Genomic DNA, 18,160 nt, shown 5'->3' on the forward strand with positions numbered 1-18,160 from the left:
CACTTAGAAAATGAAAAAGCTTAATCAAAATATTTTGTCAGTTGAATTCTTATAATGATTGTCTTGAAAAGTACACTCCTGCTATCAATAAAAATTCAAAAATAAATTCAATACTCATTAACTAGAATTGGTAATCCCCCTAAGTTCCCAAACTTTGTACTGAGGTACCTTGGGGCATTGTAGCAAATTCACAAGCGTGCCATGGGATATTTAAAAATTTCAGTGGAAACACAGCAGTACTCAATATCTGTCAAGCATCATTCAAACTGTTAGCTCTGCATAGGTTAAGGTTTCACCATTAGGTGGCTCTCCATTCTCTATTTCTTTTGATGTCATAGCTTTGCAAATCTGGGTTTTTCTTAATTGCTATGGTTAAAAGAAGTACCACACAAAAAAATTAATGTGGAACAGGAAATGAGGATGGCAGTGCCTAATCTGATTCAAAGGTTTTAAAAGTTATGTGGTGCCCAAGAGGTCCATACATGCCATTAGTAAGAAAATGTAATTGTTTAAAAATGAAATCATAAGAGGCACCTGGCTAGTTCAGTCGGTAGAGCATACCGCTCTTGATCTTGGGGTTGTAGGTTCAAGCCCCATATTGTTTTCCCCTTCATTTTATATATATATATATATAATTTCCCTTTAATTTATATGTATATGTATATATATATACATATATATATTTTTTCCATTAATGTATATATGTATATTGGACCCACTATGTAAAGGGAACTGCTAGGTATTTCTTTCAGCCTAGGAACGTCATAAACAGAGACCTGAAGGGTACTGTGTATCCTTGAAGCAAGAGAATTTGGGAACTTCTGCATTAACTGCTTGCTAAGGGTCAGGCACTATGCTTGCCGCTGACAATACGCAGATTAATGAAACTGGGACTGCTAAAACTGAGGAGTGGAATGTCTTTGGGTAATTAGACTTCCTTTTGCTTTTTCTCTACTAGTCTATAAGCTCCTCAAAGCTAGGTCCTCTATCTCATTGATCCTGTATGTATCTTCAGTGCCTGATGTTCTGCCTTGCACATAGGAGGTTTTCAGTAAATATGGAACTTACATTATATTTGATAAATAATCTTCTTTATGAATGATTTCCTAGTGTTACCACTGATTTGTTCTGTGACTTTGGACAACTTCCTACTTTTTATTGTGGCAGAACAAAATTCATGTTTTGACAGAAGTTTATAGAGCTAAGCACTAAAGGAAAAACAGAAACCTTATCACAATTTTTATGAATACTCAGCTAGTTGAGTAGGTAACAAAGATTCCTTCTTTAAGAAGTCTGAAAGAACTGATGATAATCATCTGGGTTGGGTAAACTCATTTTGTAAAGAGCCAGATGGTAAGTATTTAGTCTCTGTGGCTATAGCTGAGGTTATAACTACCCAACTCTTGTAGCATGAAAGCAGCATTACATAATATATAAATGAACAAGCAGGATTGTTGTTGTGGTTTTTTTTAGACTTACTTATTTATTAGAGAGAGAGAGACATCACAAGTAGGCAGAGAGAGAGGAGGAAGCAGACTCCCCGCTGAGCAGAGAGCCCAATGCAGGGCTCAATCCCAGGATTCCAAGATCATGACCTGAGCTGAAGGCAGAGGCTTAACCCTCTGAGCCACCCAGGCACCCCTGAACAAGCAGTTTTAACATCTGTATTCTAATAAAATTGTATTTATAAATATATATATTAGTCCAGGTCTGGCCAATGGGTGATGCTTTGGTGACCTCTGATCTAAGTTAAATTCGGCTTGTAGAAAATTTTAGTGATATCTAACACATGAAGTTAGGAGCCGTTGAGAACTCTTATAGATTGCTAACAGTTAAAGTCACAACAGTTATACATGTGGCAATTTTATGAAGATACCTGGAAGAAAAGGAATTCATACCCACAGAGTTAAGTCTGTTTTGTTTTTAGCCAGGAGACAGAGGCAAGAAGGATCCAGCCAGCCTTATCACCCATTACTCCCTTTAGTTTTATTCCAGCCAGACCATTCTATTCTCTAAATAAATCTTATTCTTCCTCTTAGTCCTTCTTTTGCTTACTTTGTTTCTTTCATCTAAAAGTATTGCTAAAAAAATTAATAAATTCTATGTGAAAGTTTTATAAAGATATGCCTCCAAAATAGCTTCGATCTGTAGTATGAGATGAAATTGAATCTGAATGGAATGTCAACCTGTGTATTTTTTTTTCCTCAGCTTTTAGAATGATTCCATATCCATTAGAGAAAGGCCATCTATTTTATCCTTATCCCAGCTGCACAGAGACTGCTGATAGAGAGCTATTACCTAGTAAGTAAATATTATAATTTTCCTAAACTTAAAAGTACTTGTAAGATTGTTTTTCATAGTATTTTTCTCATAGTAAAACTGTGTTTGGTTGAAGTTCAGGATACTGTTTAAAATATTACTTTAGCCACTTCTTGGATATAGTTGCATAAATTCATTCCCATGTATTCTTGGGGTAAAATGCTATGTGAGATGCAATGAAGAACACAAGAATTGAAGATATTAAAAAGAGCAGTCATCTTACAAAATTTGAAGAAGTAATAATACATTCCTTCACAAACTCTTTTCAGAAAAGAAAGGAAGAAAGAACACTTCCCAGCTTATTTGTGAGACCAGTATTACCCTGATACCAAAACCAAAGACATTACAAGAAAACTATAGAACGATATCCCTCATGAATATAGACACAAACATGCTCAACAAAATATTAGCAAACTGAATCCAGCCACATATAAAAAAGATTATACTCCAGAGCAAGTGGGATTTACCTCACAAATGCAAGTGTTTTAACATTTCAAAAGGCAATGCATCATGTTAAGAGAATAAATGACAACAGATGCAGGAAAAGCCACTGACAAAAATCCAACAACCATTCATGGTAAAAATTTTGAACAAACTAGGAATAAAAGAGAATTTCCTTAACCTGACAAACAGCATCTACGAAAACCCCACAGCTGACAGCATCCTTAATGGTGATTTTATGATTTAAACACTGAATGCTTTTTTCCCAAGATTAGGAATAAGGCAGGGATGTCTGCTCTCCCCACTCCTCTTTAGCATTGTACTGGAGATCCTAATCAGTGCAATCAAGGCAGAAAAAAATAAATAAATAAAAGGAATTCATGTTGGAAAGGAAGAAGACCTGTCTTTACTCACAAATAACATCATGTTCTCTGTAGGAAATCCTAAGAAATTCATAAAAATACTTTAGATCTAATAAACAAGTTCAGCAAGTTTGCAAGATATAATATCTGCATATAAAACTTAGTTGCATATTTATATACTGGCAGTGAATAATCAGTCCAAAAATGAACTTTAGAAAACATTTCTTTTTTTTTTTTTTAAAGATTTTATTTATTTATTTGGCAGACAGAGATCACAAGTAGGCAGAGAGGCAGGCAGAGAGAGAGGAACGGAAGCAGGCTCCCTGCTGAGCAGAGAGCCCGACGTGGGGCTCGATCCCAGGGTCCTGGGATCATAACCCGAGCCGAAGGCAGAGGCTTAACCCACTGAGCCACCCAGGCGCCCCTAGAAAACATTTCTAATCACAGTAGCATCAAAAAGAACAATTTAGGAATGACTTAACAAAAGAAGTATGTGTCTTGTATGCTAAAAACAATGTAATTTGCTGGGAGAGATTAAAGAAAATCTAAGTAAATGGAGAGCCATTCCATGTTTATTAATTGGAAAACCCAATATTTTTTTTTTAAGATTTTATTTATTTATTTGACAGACAGAGATCACAAGTAGGCAGAGAGGCAGGTAGAGAGAGGAGGGGAGGAAGCAGGCTCCCTGCTGAGCAGAGAGCCCGATGTGGGGCTCTATCCCAGGACCCTGAGGTCATGACCCGAGCCGAAGGCAGAGGCTTTAACCCACTGAGCCACCCAGGCGCCCCGGAAAACCCAATATTATTTATATGGCAATTCTCTCCAAATTGATCTACAGATTTAATATAATCCCTACTAAAATCCCAGGAGGGATTTTGCGAAAACTGACAAGCTGACCTCAAAATTTATATGGAAAGGTACAACACTCAGAATAGCCAAAACAATCTTTACAAAGAATGAAATTGAAGGGACTACACTTTCCAGTTCTAAAAAGAGCAGTCACAGACTTAGGGGCAGAACCAGATGTATATAGTGTTAAGATCGCTGAGAGTCTCATTGAGTCCTTGCTTTCAGGAAGCCAGACCTCAAAAGAATGATCTATACTTATTTGTCTCAGCTGCCTTATCCACTCACTCTTCTTTGTGAACTGGTAAATTTATGTGTAACTTTTCTTTTTATGATTTAACCAATAAGTAAGCATGCTGAAGGTTATAAACACTAGCACCATATTTCCTTCAGTGATATAAACCCACACCACAGTTTTTACAGTTCTGGGACCATTAGAACTCAAGTCAAAGAAGGAAAGTTGCAGTTTTACAGCCAACAAACATAGTGATCTGAAAAGTCCAAACAAACAGATGAAAATATAGGAGAGATTATGGAAGTCGAGTATGCTGATATTTTTCTCCCAGAGTCTTTTATTTTCTTCCATCCTCTGAGATAAGTTATCTGTTTTTCTTTGAACTCTCAAAGTACTTCGTGTACTTCTTAACCTCCCCCTTCTAGATTGTAGACTTAGAGGCCAGGATTCTCTTTATCATCTCTCTATGCATCTCTATAATGTTCACAGTGAAAATTGATATTCAGTAAATATTTTAATTAGTCAAATTTATTAATTTCTTTCTTTCTTTTTCTGTTTCAGAGGTAGAGTTTAGTGATTCATCAGTTGCATATAATACTACTGCTCATTACATCAAGTGCCCTCCTTAATGTCATAAATGAGCCAAATATATTGCTAGTACCCAGCAAAAATATTAAATTTTAGTACCTTTTCCTCCTTATCCTACTCCAAACTCCTGAACTGCTCACGAGTTAATAGAAAAACTGATAAACCATGTGTTAAGTGCTGCATATATGAAATAGATTATAAGGAAGTTGGAATGGGGAGATGGGGAGTGCCTATCTCTCTAAGGCCAGGGATGATTCCCAAATCTGACTTGATTGACTTGAAGAATGGGAAATCCATTATACAGCAGGAGGAGTGAGTTTGGGAACAGGAGTGGGGGGAAGTAAATAAATTCAGGCTTTGAGTATGTTGCATATATACCAGATATGTGTGTGTGTGTGTGCATATGTGTATGAACGCATTCTTAAATATTTTATTATATAATCTATTTAGTACTTATATATACACACATTTTTTATTTTTTATATCTCTAAATAATATGTGGGCCTAAGATATATATATATATATAAATACATGTACATTATATAAATAGTAAATGTTGTAGGTATTCTTTGGGTAATAGCTGTTTTAAACTTCAAAGAAATTTGATAGGAGATGACTGGATTATCTCAAAGAATCCAAAGGCAGCAATTCTAGTCAGACCTCAGAAGGCACTAGAACCAGAAACTAGAAGACTATCAGGATTTCCAGGAGTCAGTTATCTGTATATCTCTATATCTGGCTGCCTTTTTCTGTCTCTCCTGTTCATACTTCTCTTTTTCTCCTTTCCCAACTCCATCTCCTCTCTGTATGAGCTCTCGTTTCTGCTACTCTCAGTGTGTCTGCTTCATTTTTCTATCTTTGTCATTCGGCTTTCCCTTCTTGGACACTCATGTACCAAACTTGATGCCCTTACATGGCTCTACTTTATACATCATCAGTTCAAGCAAATAATACACCATGAATAAGATCTCAGTCTGGCTTCTAAAACTTCTGGAAGAGAGAGAGAGCATGGATTTATCCAGGTGTGTATTCCTGGTGCAGTTAGCTGTGGCCTAGGGACAGAGTCAGGTTGTGTAAACAGGACTCCTGGGGGCTCTACTCTCTCTTTCTCTCTGCATTGCTTCACATCACCAAACCAACTTGGGAATCCTCATTTTCTGGGCATGGATGAAATCACTAAAGGAGACTGTGTAGGTGAGAAGTAAACTCAGAGTGGAACCATGAGGGCACAAAAATGTTGAAGGAATGGGTGGCTGATAAGGTGTTGGGAAGATTCAGTGAAGGAGTGGTCAGAGAGACAGGACAAGAACCAGAACTAGATAGGCTAGGAACTAAAGGGAGGGAAAAATGTCCAAGTGTGGAGGAGTATCTGATATCAAGGAAGGTGATTACTACGAAGAATCCATTGACTCTGGCAATTAGACGGTCATTAGTGAAAGAAATTTTGTTTTCTTTCCTACAGTGGTGCTGGTAGTAGTTGTTCTTGTTGTTTTTCCATTCATAGAAACAAGGATATTTAAGCAAAGAAATCAGTCTTTGGAATTATGGAACATCAATATGCATGAGTGTATTATATTAGGTTAATACGTTTAGCCTAATAAAATGCCTCCCCCAAATCATTACAAAAGTTTTCTGATATAAGGCCAATTTTACATAGTAATATGAATAAAATCAGGGTAATTATTATGTACTGCCAGAGTCACAGGCTACAAGAATGGAGAGTTTGCTTTTTTTTAGCAGGGCTTTATTATTTCTAGGGTACTTACACATTTGCAAATCCAGGAGGTAGAAGAGGAGGGATATGCTGGCGGTTTTGTTTGATTATATTATTTGTTCTGAGAGCATTTGTCTGTCTCGGACTATGGTAGAATGCACACATTTTTAATAATGTGGAGTTCTAATACCCAGGAGTCTTTAATGTTTTTTTGTTTTCAATTCTCTTTCAACCTTGATATGACTTACAGCATTCTGGAATTTGCTTATGAACCTCATAAGTTCAGACTTGAACTATTCCCTTAGTTCACATAGCTATTTAGTTGTCTTTTATGCCTCCTGATAAATTTTTCTCTACAAGCCAGTGATGAAATTTGAACTTTACGTCCAAGGGAGTGTTTCTGTACTAGTCATCCATTATACTGATGTATTGGCCAAACATTGACTGACAAACAAATCTACAGAAAGCAGTCCAAGGGGCACCTGGGTGGCTCAGTGGTTTAAGCCTCTGCCTTCGGCTTGGGTTGTGATCTCAGGGTCCTGGGATCGAGCCCCGCATCGGGCTCTCTGCTCCACGGGGAGCCTGCTTCCCCCCATCTCTGCCTACCTCTCTGCCTACTTGTGATCTCTCTCTGTATCAGATAAATAAATGGAATTTTTAAAAAAAAAAGAAAGAAAGAAAGAAAGAAAGAAAGCAATCCAAAAAGAAAAAATTAGGTGTCTCCTATAATATAAAAGGCTTGTATTTTAGGAATTTATCTTACTAAAGCTATATTGTTTTCTACCTTATAAAGTGGAAATAATACCGTCTATCTTTTAAGGCTGTTGAAAAAATAAAACTAATATAAATTAAAGCACTTTGTAAATCATAAAATGCTATACAGTTTAATTAATTATCAGTGTTGCTGTCTCTTACGTGATAGGAGTTTTAGTAAGCATTGGTATACATAAGTGTTCCCTGTCTTTGCAAGTACCATAGCTTATTTCCCTGGTTTGCTGGAAGAAGTTGACCTCTTATGTTTGAGGGACAGGGCAGAAGGGACTGCTGGTTTTCTGGGTCCTGAAAATACAATGTTGTCCACGGCTTCTAATGTTTATAACTTTAAAAAAAAAAAAATTCAGATTTGGTGTGCTTTTACTTTAAATGTGACTCAAGCCTGTGGAAATTTTCTGGATTTTTAATGAGTTCAGTTTTTGGCTTATACTTTTAAGCATAGTATAAGACATAAAAAATATGGCTACCAAAGGAAACTTAGGTGTAATCTTCTCTGTGAATCATTATGTTGAAAAAAAAAGTGAAATTTATAGCTGACCTTGATTCAGCATTGAATTAGTCATCCCTTACTTATGCAGGATATTACATCAGGAATTCCTGGGTTTGTGTCCAGCCCTAAGCAGTCAACTTCCTGGACTAATGAAGTCCCAGAATAGTTCTCAGTTTAACAGATATTTATTGAGCACCTACTGTGTGCCAAGCATGGTAATAGGCTCATCTCAGCATTGGTATTCAGGTATATTCAATCAAATTTCAAGTAAGATATAAGTACTTGAATACTATTAGTAATGAAATATCCAGTCCTTAGAAAAATAATACCTGAGTTAATGTGGGAATGTGATAAGGTAAGACAAGGGACTTCATTTATGCTCAGAATCCTAGGGCTTTGGTGTTCTGGTTCAATTTTTATGGTGCTCTATGAAATGCCACACATAGAACATTTATTAATAACTGGGTAAAATTATGGCTCTGGGAAATCTGCAACCACACTTCTGTCTCTCAAACTCCCAAAGAGAATTATGACAACTCACATTTAGGGACTTAGAGTGTTCATCATAACAACTCCATAGCAACTATGAGAGGGTTTAGCAGCTTATTCATGATCACACAGCTAATAAGTGACAAAGCTCTTTTTCAAACTACCTCAGCATGACTTTACAATTAGTGTTCTTTCCCACGATGCCATCCTATTCCCATTGCTGGCACAGTCATCCGGCTCTGTAGATACATCATTGCTGCTGGAATAAATAATGGATAACTTTCTTCTACCTTACTTAGCCAGAGATGCCTTGTTCTTTCTTTAAAACAATTATTTTCCTTTTCAGTTTCAGGATTTTCTCTTTGTCACTGAGACTTGAAAATTTTATCCTTTTCAGTTTCAAATGTTGTTTGAAAATACCAAAACTGGCCTACACTATATTTATTCTCCAATAAAATCCATTTCTGCCTTTTCTCCCTTACAGCCTTTCATCATGTTTCTGTTTACCCCAAGAAGGAGCTTCCTTTTTTCATCCATTTCACAGCAGGACTGTGTTCTTCTACAGCAATGATAGCTCTTCTCACACACCAGTTTCCTGAAATCATGAGTGTTTTTGCTAAAGCTGTAAGTATGATCTCAAGGACTTGTGTAGAGTATTTGTAAAACACATAAGAAACCATCTCTGATCTGTTTGTGCTAAACCAGCTGATCAGGGGAAGATGTTTGTTACCATAAATTACAGGAATTGATTTGTCAAGTAGCTCCATAAATGTGTCAAATATACGTTTTTGGTGAGTTGGGCTATATTTTTGTTGCGTAAAAGTTTAAAGAATACAGTGGTACAACATGATAAAGTTGGTCTTTGTAGATCACTTTTGGTGGTAAATATAGCGCTGTTCCTAGCTAAGGAATAACCCAGTTCTTTTCAATGCTTTCTTTTTGGCAAAAAAACCCCTATTTGGGAAACAATTTCCTATTTCAATTTTTCCATTTAAATGAAATTATTAATGATAAAGTCTGCTGATGGAGAGTAAGTAGGTAAGATGGACAGATGGAGCATTCGCCTGGGTACAGAATATGCTTCTTTACTCAAAGCTTCTCACTGTTGTAATCTGTGTATTCTTAATTGGCCTTCCCCAACCTTGGATGTAGAACCATGGATAGACCTTTATTCTTATTTTTTCCTTTAATTTGAACTACTTCCCCGTTTCCTGAGCCGAGTTCAGATGGTACGTGAAGACTGATATTAGAGAGACTATCCCACGACTATTTACTCTTCTATACAAACTTAGTAATTAATGTCACTGGCTCAAAGTAAAATTACCAAAGAGAAGTCCCTTTAAGTTGATAAGCCTTTAAAAATAGGTCTTTTTTAAAAAAATTAACATATAATGTATTATTTGTTTCAGGGGTACAGGTTTGTGAATCATCACTCTTACACAGTTCACAGCACTCACCATAGTACATATCTTCCCCAAGGACTATCACGCAGCCTCCCCATCCCTCCCATGCCCCTATCCTCCAGGAACCCTCAGTTTGTTTCCTGAGATTAAGAGTCTCTAATGGTTTGTCTCCTTCTCTGGTTTCATCTTGTTTCATTTCTCCCTCCCTTCCCCTATGATCCTCTGTCTTGTTTCTCAAATTCCTCATATCGGTGGGTTCATATGATAATTGTCTTTCTCTGATTGACTTATTTTGCTTAGCATAATACTCTCTAGTTCTATCCATGTTGTTGCAAATGGCAAGATTTCATTTTTGATGGCTGCATAATATTCCATTGTATGTATATACCGCATCCTCTTTATTCATCTGTTAATGGACATCTGGGCTCTTTCCATAGCTTGGCTCTTGTGGATACTGGTGCTATAAACACTGGGGTGCATATGCCCCTTCAGATCACTATGTTTGTATCTTTAGGGTAAATACCCAGTAGTGCAATTGCTGGGTCATAGGTAGGGTAGCTGTATTTTCAACATTTTAAGGAACTTCCATACTGTTTTCCAGAGTGGCTGTACCAGCTTGCATTCCCACCAACAGTGTAGGAGGGTTCCCCTTTCTCACATCCTCACCAACACATGTCGTTTCCTGATGGTTAATTTTAGCCATTCTGAGTGGTGTGAAGTGGTATCTCACTGTGGTTTTGATTTGTATTTCCCTGTTGCCAAGTGATGTTGAACACTTTCATATGTCTTTTGGCCATTTGGATAAAAATGGGTCTTTCTTATACATCTTCACATTTTCAAACACAGAAGGAAAATGCTAATTCATTTTAGTCCCAAATCAAAAAGCACTGAGAACTATAGAAACACTAGCCCTTAATCAGCAATGTAATTTCTATATTTTTCTCTATATGCATCTGTTCTAACTCCCTGTTTCCTCACAATCTTTTTTGCTACCTTAAGAACAGTTTATTTGGTGTCTTAAAGATTAGTTGGTTTTCTTCTGGCACTAGGAGTAAAAGCACTGGTTTCCCTTTTTCCCTGAAGGTCAGCTGTATAATGTGTTAAGTTGCCACTGGCAGTAGGCCTAGCAGTCTGAGACTGCACTTGATTCTGGGTCAGTCTTCAAGGAGAGTGACTTTCCACTATTGTTCAGGGAGTATAGATATTTGGGTTGGAAACTGACTGTTTCCTTTTGGTGTAAAAGTGAAGTGTAGTGATCGTACGGTAACTGTTGTTCACAGTGGTGCTGGCTGGGGAGTGAGTGCATCTCAAACTGAGATGACCTTACTGTGTACTCTGGCATGGAAAAAAATTGACTAGAAAGGGAATCCCATCCATTTAAGAACTGGAAAAATATCTGCAGCTGTGTATTTGAGATCACAGGCAAGCGGTGGGAGGGATGGTCCTTGGAGTTCTCTCAGGGCATTGGAAAGGAGGGAAAATAGAGTAAGGGAGAGATTTAGAATCTAGAATCGATATGTAGCATATGTTAGTCATGTACTTCCATGAGATACTGGTTAAAATTAGTGCAGAGCGGATTCACCATCCGCTGTAGCCACCAATGTTAGTATGTAGTATCTGTCTTTATCTGAGACATGGCTGATGCTCCAAAAGAGTCCTTAAGATTACATAGCACAAGCTCCTTAGCACTCCTCTAGCAGGGTCTGAGAATGAATAATTGTACATTTTAAACTGAAATCTTCTTTTTTAGACCAAAAGTTATTAATTTACTGTAGTTCTAGGTAATGAGCAATAAACAGGCATTTATTTACCATCCTTAGATATTTGTATAGTTGGTCGCATATAGTTAAAAATGTGCCTCACAGCAAACTTTTATAGCCACATTTTATCCAGTGGCCTTTACATGTACATTTTTAGTTCCTAAAAGCAAACTATTTACTCAGGATACCTGCACACCAATATTTGCCATGCAGCAGTACCAAGGGCAGGTTCCACTGAAGAATTTATGAAAAATGGTTACATGCAGGCAATCCTCAGCTTATAAACACAATGTAAAAATGCCTACCAGCCGGCTAGGAGGGAGCCAGAGGTTCAAATTCTGCTTCTTTCCCTATTTACTTAATGGCCTATGCAGTAGGAGCTTCACCATCACCCAGAAACTTGTTAGAAAGCAGAACCTCTGGTGCCACTAGCAACTTCCTGAATCTGCAGTTTATTTTATTTATTTATTTATTTATTTATTTATTTATTTTTAAAGATTTTATTTATTTATTGGGGGCGGTGAGAGAGTGAGCACAGGCAGACAGAGTGGCAGGCAGAGGCAGAGGGAGAAGCAGGCTCCCCGCCGAGCAAGGAGCCCAACGTGGGACTCGATCCCAGGACCCTGGGATCATGACCCGAGCCAAAGGCAGCCGCTTAACCAACTGAGCCACCCAGGCGTCCCCTGAATCTGCATTTTAGCAAGACCCGCAGGTGATCGTATATGCACTTTTAAAACTTGAGAAGCCCTGCTGTCCTCTCCTTGCAACAGGAGGAATTTATGCGGTTTGGAGAGTGCCACCTCTTCCAGGTAAAGAGCTTTATGGGATAGCAGTGAGCATAGGCTCTGGAGCCAGACTGCTTTCCTTTGAGTTCCAGCTCTGACACTTACTGGCTGTGCAACTTCAGGTAAGTTACTTAACCATTTCTCCCCCTCATAGACACTTGTGAGGGTTAGATGAGTTTGAAATATGACAGGTGTTTAGAACCATGTCTGGCCACAGTAGAAACTAGGGAAGTGTTACTCTTGTCGCCACCCATCATTGTCATCATTATCACCAAAGTGCAGCTGTGATGAGAAATCCTAACCCCCTCACGGTTGGGAGGAGTTATGTCCTGCTAGTAAACTCAAAATGTATTTTCCCATAGAAATTGCAGCATAAATGGTGACTAGGTGTCATTTAAACAGTACTGCCCGTACATTATGTGTATTTGTACCACCAAAAGTGGAGAAATGTTTCAAGTTGTAGGTACTGGCAAACTGCCTTGTAGAACATCAAATATCGACAAATTGCAAACTGCCTATGTTAGGATTTTCAATTAGGTCAGATATTTGATAGCCAAAATGGAAATTAATCTATTTTGTCAGGCAAAGCAATTTAAGAGAATTGCCTAAATTTTTTCCATTGTTACCATGGTCTCTTCCTCATCTGATATATTCTTATATTAGCTCATATGATAGACTAAATTTAATTTGAATTTGTGAAAATACGTTTGTTACAAAAATTGCTTTTTTGTGAAACAAGGCACTAGGGATTAATGGTCTTTTATAATCCTCACTGTGCCTCAGATTGAGATAAATGGAAGAGTAATTAGAATGGTTAGTGGTTTTAGTGCCCTGTCTTTTGCATGTATGAAGCTGTGTGGAATAAGACTTCAGTTTCAGCAAGTTAGGGTTTTCTTTCTTGATTTTTCTCCTGGCTGAGATGAAAACCAAGTCTGACATTCGACATAGAGCAATAAAAAAAAAATAAAAAATAAAAAAATTCATAAATCCCTGGAGATGTGGAATGTGCTGATATCAGAGCTGATACTCTCCAAGGCCAGAATTCCTGAAAAAGGAAAAAGTGCTTTTAAGTAGTAGGTCATTTTCTCACCTGCTTTGAAGCCTGCTGGGTTAAATATGAGAGTTCAAAGTAAGGGTAGCCAGCAAACCAAATGAACTGGAATCTGATTCTGCTTATCTGAAAGGAGCTTCTTTTTTTAAGAGCAGCACTGCCCTCTCCTTAGAGAACCAATCTTCATCTAGCCTGGCCCCTTTCATTTCTCTCCTGCAAGAAAAGCTTTCTTCTTACTAAGTCTTGGGAGGGCGTTATCACAGCAGTGAAGACTATAGATGGTCTTTGGAGGTTTCACTGACTTACTGATGAATTCAGGCTTGTGGCATGTGATTTTAGTACTTTGAATTCGGAAGTGTTTGCATATAAAAACCCCTAGTTGGGTTTTAATGAAATAGAATAGCTAGCCTTTGCAACCTGGCAGAAATAGGTGTTAGTGGGCAAAGATAGGGATCAGAAAGATTCCCAAATAAATAGTTTGTTTCACTAAAGCAAAACTTTGTTGAAATCTGTTTCACTGAACACATACTATAGCTGTGCTGAGGTGGGAATGGGCCCTGTTTCCACATATTTTTACTAATCTTTATGTGGGAAAATGTGGTTGGACATGCCAGTGATGAATTTCTGAGCAACTCATAATTGGCTGGCTTCAGTGTAACTAGGGCCTAACAATCTGCTTGATTAATTCTTTAAGGACTACATTAGCCAAGTTGTATGATTTCCAAAGATATAGAAGGTCAGATGTTATGCTAACAAAAGACCTTTCTACGGAATGTTCCACTGGGATTTCTTCAGCCCCTTCCCAAAAATAATTAACATTTTTCTCCCCAAATTACATTTTAAAAAATAATAAGCAGAAATAAATGCCAAGTATATTTTACTGAATAGTGATCAAAACTTTCGAGGTTTGTGCACTGTTCTCATCATTCCCCCCCCCCCAGGGTAAAGACCGTCTTAATACCTAGGGGAGTTGATAGATAATTATAACTTTATATTGATATATACCAGTGGAAAAATATATTATTTCTAAAGGTTCCTAATTTTCCATTGTTATAACCATGACATGAAATCTGTTCATAGGAGGAAGTGATTTTTTATATTCTCCATCTGATTTCATTCATACTAAAAACCTTTGAAAGTTGTATCCTTCTTTATTAAGTACTTAGGGCCACATTCAGAAATTCAACCAAGTAAAACAAGTTTCTTCACTTTGTTTGAAAATGGATTACTCTTCAAACCTGTGAGACTTCTTTAGTTCCTAAGAACTGACATAGTTCTTAAAACATTTTGAATTGCAACCAAGCTTATAGTCCCACAAAATATTTTTCTGTAACCATACTATTTCCACAGCAATATATCTGAAGCATTTCCCAGAGATTATACTGATAACAAAAGGAGCCCACTGAATGACAGGTCAAAACATTTTGTATGTTTACATTTTTGTTCTCTTGCTAGTGCCACTGAATTCAGTCTTTATTTGGGCAGTCTAGCATATTCCCATTTTGATTTTCTTAATTAATTGGGATATTTCTAGCAAGAGAAATGTTCTCTACTTCTATTAGGGGTATTTATCATGCTTCATTCTGATTGTTCTTTAAAAAGAACCAGACTGAAGTTTGTGATATTGCTGTTATACTTCTTTATCCATTTTTTCTAAATACTAAACTTTTCTTTTCAAAGAGGAGGAAAAAAGAATAAAAGTCAAGACAATGTACTTTTTTTTTTCAAAGATTTTATTTATTTATTAGAGAGATCACAAGTAGGCAGAGAGGCAGCCAGAGAGAGAGGAGGAAGCGGGCTCCCCGCTGAGCAGAGAGCCCGATGTGGGGCTCGATCCCAGCACCCTGGGATCATGACCAGAGCTGAAGGCAGAGGCTTAACCCACTGAGCCACCCAGGCACCCCAAGACAATGTACTTTTTAATGAATGTTTATACCCCTTCCCCAGGGTTTCCTTCAGTTGTGAAGTTTGTGGAAAACATATTCTTTCCCTATTAACATGTGCCTGTCAACTGGGAAGTTCACAAAAGCTTTCCCTGAATTTATTTGGCAGTATATTTAACCATCCTTTCCCCCCAAAGCAACATCCCAGTGTCAAAGTTGAGGACATCCTGTCACTAATTGCTACTGATATACTGATTGCTTAATCATTAGCACTTGGGGTAAACGACTGCCTTGCTGTTTTCAGAAGACTGGTGCTTAGATATTGATGTAGATTGCTTATTCCAAACCCATTACACAAGTGACACTAGAATTCACATCAGGAAACTCCTGATTTTTCTTTTAGAAAACATCTTTGTTTTTTGCAGACCCAGCACAGTCCTCTAAATGGACAGAATAATGGTATACAGAATAAAATAATCTTGAGGAATAGTTTTGCTTGGCTTCTTTCTTTAGTTATTTTTTATTTATTTATTTTTTAAAATTTATTTATTTGACAGAGAGATCACAAGTAGGTAGAGAGGCAGGCAGAGAGAGAGGGGGAAGCAGGCTCCTAGCCAAGCAGAGAGCCTGAGGCAGAGCCCAATCCCAGGATCCCGAGGTCACAACCAGAGCGGAAGGCAGAGGCCCAACCCACTGAACCACCCAGGTGCCCCTACTGGCTTCTTTCTTTTTTTCTTTTCAAGCTTTGCTCCTTTTCCCATCAATCAAATTTCTAATGTTTAAGAGAACTAAATTTGTATGACTACTTAATATATTATGATTCTAAACCAGGAGTAATTTATATTTCAGTTAGTTATTATCATTGTTCTTAAGAGTATATACTTAGACTCTCATTTTTGTTTTACCTGAGCCATTGGAGGACAGATTGTGGTTTTCCAATGTTTTAAATGGGGAATTTTGAGTCATTCAAGTTAAGTGACTTGCTTGAAATCACACAATAGATCGTTCTTTAGTCATGATATATATTTTTGGTTTCAATAATATGTCAGTTTACAACTTAGAGCAGAACAAGTACAAAAGAATACATTTTAAATAAAATAGTAATGCTGAAGGGATATAGAATGATGGAGTGGTGATAGTACAGTGGTTTTGCTAGGGAAGTCTTCCTACAGGAGATGAATTTGGAGAAGAGTTTTGAATGAAAAGGCCAATACAGATTTTCAGAAAATAGAAAAGACATTTAGGTTGCAGAAATGCTTACAGCAAAACAAAAACATCAGTAGAACAACTACCTGGAGAACTCTTCCCTCTTTACAGCATAAGCCTATTTGATGAACTCTGATGCTTTAAAATAAAGAATGCCCATTTATTTTTTTGTCTTTCAAATTGGTTCGCTTTAATTTCATTCCTTTTCTTGCTAGTAAGCCTCTTAGGAATGAAGAACACTGGTCATTCCATCACATACTTAGACAACAATATAAAAAACTTTAGCCTATCTAACTCTCTGAATGTACAGTAATACTAAAACAGTAGGCACAAACAGTAGGTTTGTAATGATTCAGAGGGAATTTAATCAACAGTCTGAAATGGTAAAAAAAAACTTAATTTAAATTACAAATGTATACCCCATGTTTCAATATCATTCTTCTTTCAAAATCAGAGGGTAAGTTTGTGAAGGATTATCTGGGGAAGTTTAACTGAACAGAATAAACTTTTGGTCTAAAATATAACTTGCGTGTATTTTCTGGTTAACATGGGAATTTTAGGTAGCAGGTGTACTTCTAGTAGTTGTATTAGTAAGTAGGAAACGTAGGTATGTTTCTTAATGTTGATGAGGCCTCAATACAAGATTAGCTATTTTTAGTATTCTTTCTGAATTTGAGGAAAAAATAAAATTATCTGTCTTATCTCTCTGATGACATTAAGATTGCCTTATGTCCATCTCTAACAGCCAGCTTCGAGAAAATAAATTACTTGGGTTTCAGATGCTGCTCGACAAAATTAAGAGAACTCATATTCAGTTAACTGATATTCAGACCACATAATCACCCTCTCATCTCATCCTATAATTTCAAGTGTTCTGAAAATGAAATGTATATATTCTTCAAAGTGTAGTAAAGGGCTCTGTTCTTACTGAGCAGTTGAGAATTACCAGTAGGAAATAAAGCAAGAGAAGCAGTTTGGGGAAGAATTCAGAAAGGAGCATATTCTCACACCCTTTGCTAGGAACGTGCCAGCTCTTGTTTTCATCTATTCAAGATACGGGAGTCCCACTTTCTTTGTGAAGCCAGAGTTCAAGCTTTGACTCCCAGGTAGCGGCAGCTTTACAATTAAATTTTAATCCTTTAGTGTTTGTTAGACTCCTATCTAGAGTATAGCTGCAACCATTCTTGGCAGGCAAACACATTGCTGTGTTTCCTGCAGTCACAGTGAGATAGAAGAATGTTCCCTGGCTGGGGTGTGGATGAAGGCACTTTACTAATCTTATGCATAATTCATCCTTGGTTGCTGGGGTACTCAGAGTTGAAACTTTGCCCTCTGATAAAATTCAGCTGGATTTCTTATTTACTTGACTCTGATCCCTTTGGATTTAGCCCTTACTGGAAGCCTGGGGATTCTAATTCAGCTAAGCCCTAGCTGTGTAGACTTTTCTTATTAATTTGCTCTGGATGTATTTTAGCTCTTGTTCAGACCACCATAAACAACAACCGCAACAACAGCTGCACTAAAGAACATGTAGCTTAGAGGCCAGGAGACCCTGAAAAGATTTCTTCTTTCGGTATTGGCTGATTGACTGGAAGGACTCCAATAGGGCTTATCTTAGTTTGTTTTCAAAGTGTAGTTTTTAAAGAGCCTCCGCATTTAAAACTACGTGAACTCTCGTTCTATAGCTTGCCACAGTGTGGTAATGATTATTCTGTAATGTACTCCACATTTTCAGCATTCACCTTCATTATGTTAAGATGTTACTACGGATGGATCTGTTCCTTTCTCCATGCGGTGAGCAGATACGTGTT

The 18,160-nt window shown here is 37.3% G+C and overlaps 1 protein-coding gene across 8 annotated transcripts in view; it reads left to right on the forward strand.

Moving 5' to 3' along the window:
- Positions 1-18,160, forward strand: part of ST7L (suppression of tumorigenicity 7 like) — a 119,742-nt gene that overhangs the window by 50,520 nt on the left and 51,062 nt on the right. For 6 of the 8 annotated variants that reach the window (XM_004769788.3, XM_004769789.3, XM_004769783.3 and 3 more), the window contains 2 exons: positions 2,209-2,301; positions 8,746-9,111. In XM_004769788.3, the coding sequence (XP_004769845.1) occupies positions 2,209-2,301; positions 8,746-8,924 (272 nt within the window). In that variant the 3' untranslated portion in view covers positions 8,925-9,111. Of the gene's footprint in view, positions 1-2,208; positions 2,302-8,745; positions 9,112-18,160 lie in introns of those variants that run through there. The other 2 variants (XM_004769784.3, XM_004769785.3) reach the window with 1 other exon arrangement.

The sequence above is a fragment of the Mustela putorius genome, unplaced genomic scaffold (genome assembly GCF_011764305.1).
Source record: "Mustela putorius furo isolate JIRA1106 unplaced genomic scaffold, ASM1176430v1.1 tig00000585_pilon_pilon_pilon, whole genome shotgun sequence".
NCBI classification, from domain to species: domain Eukaryota; kingdom Metazoa; phylum Chordata; class Mammalia; order Carnivora; family Mustelidae; genus Mustela; species Mustela putorius.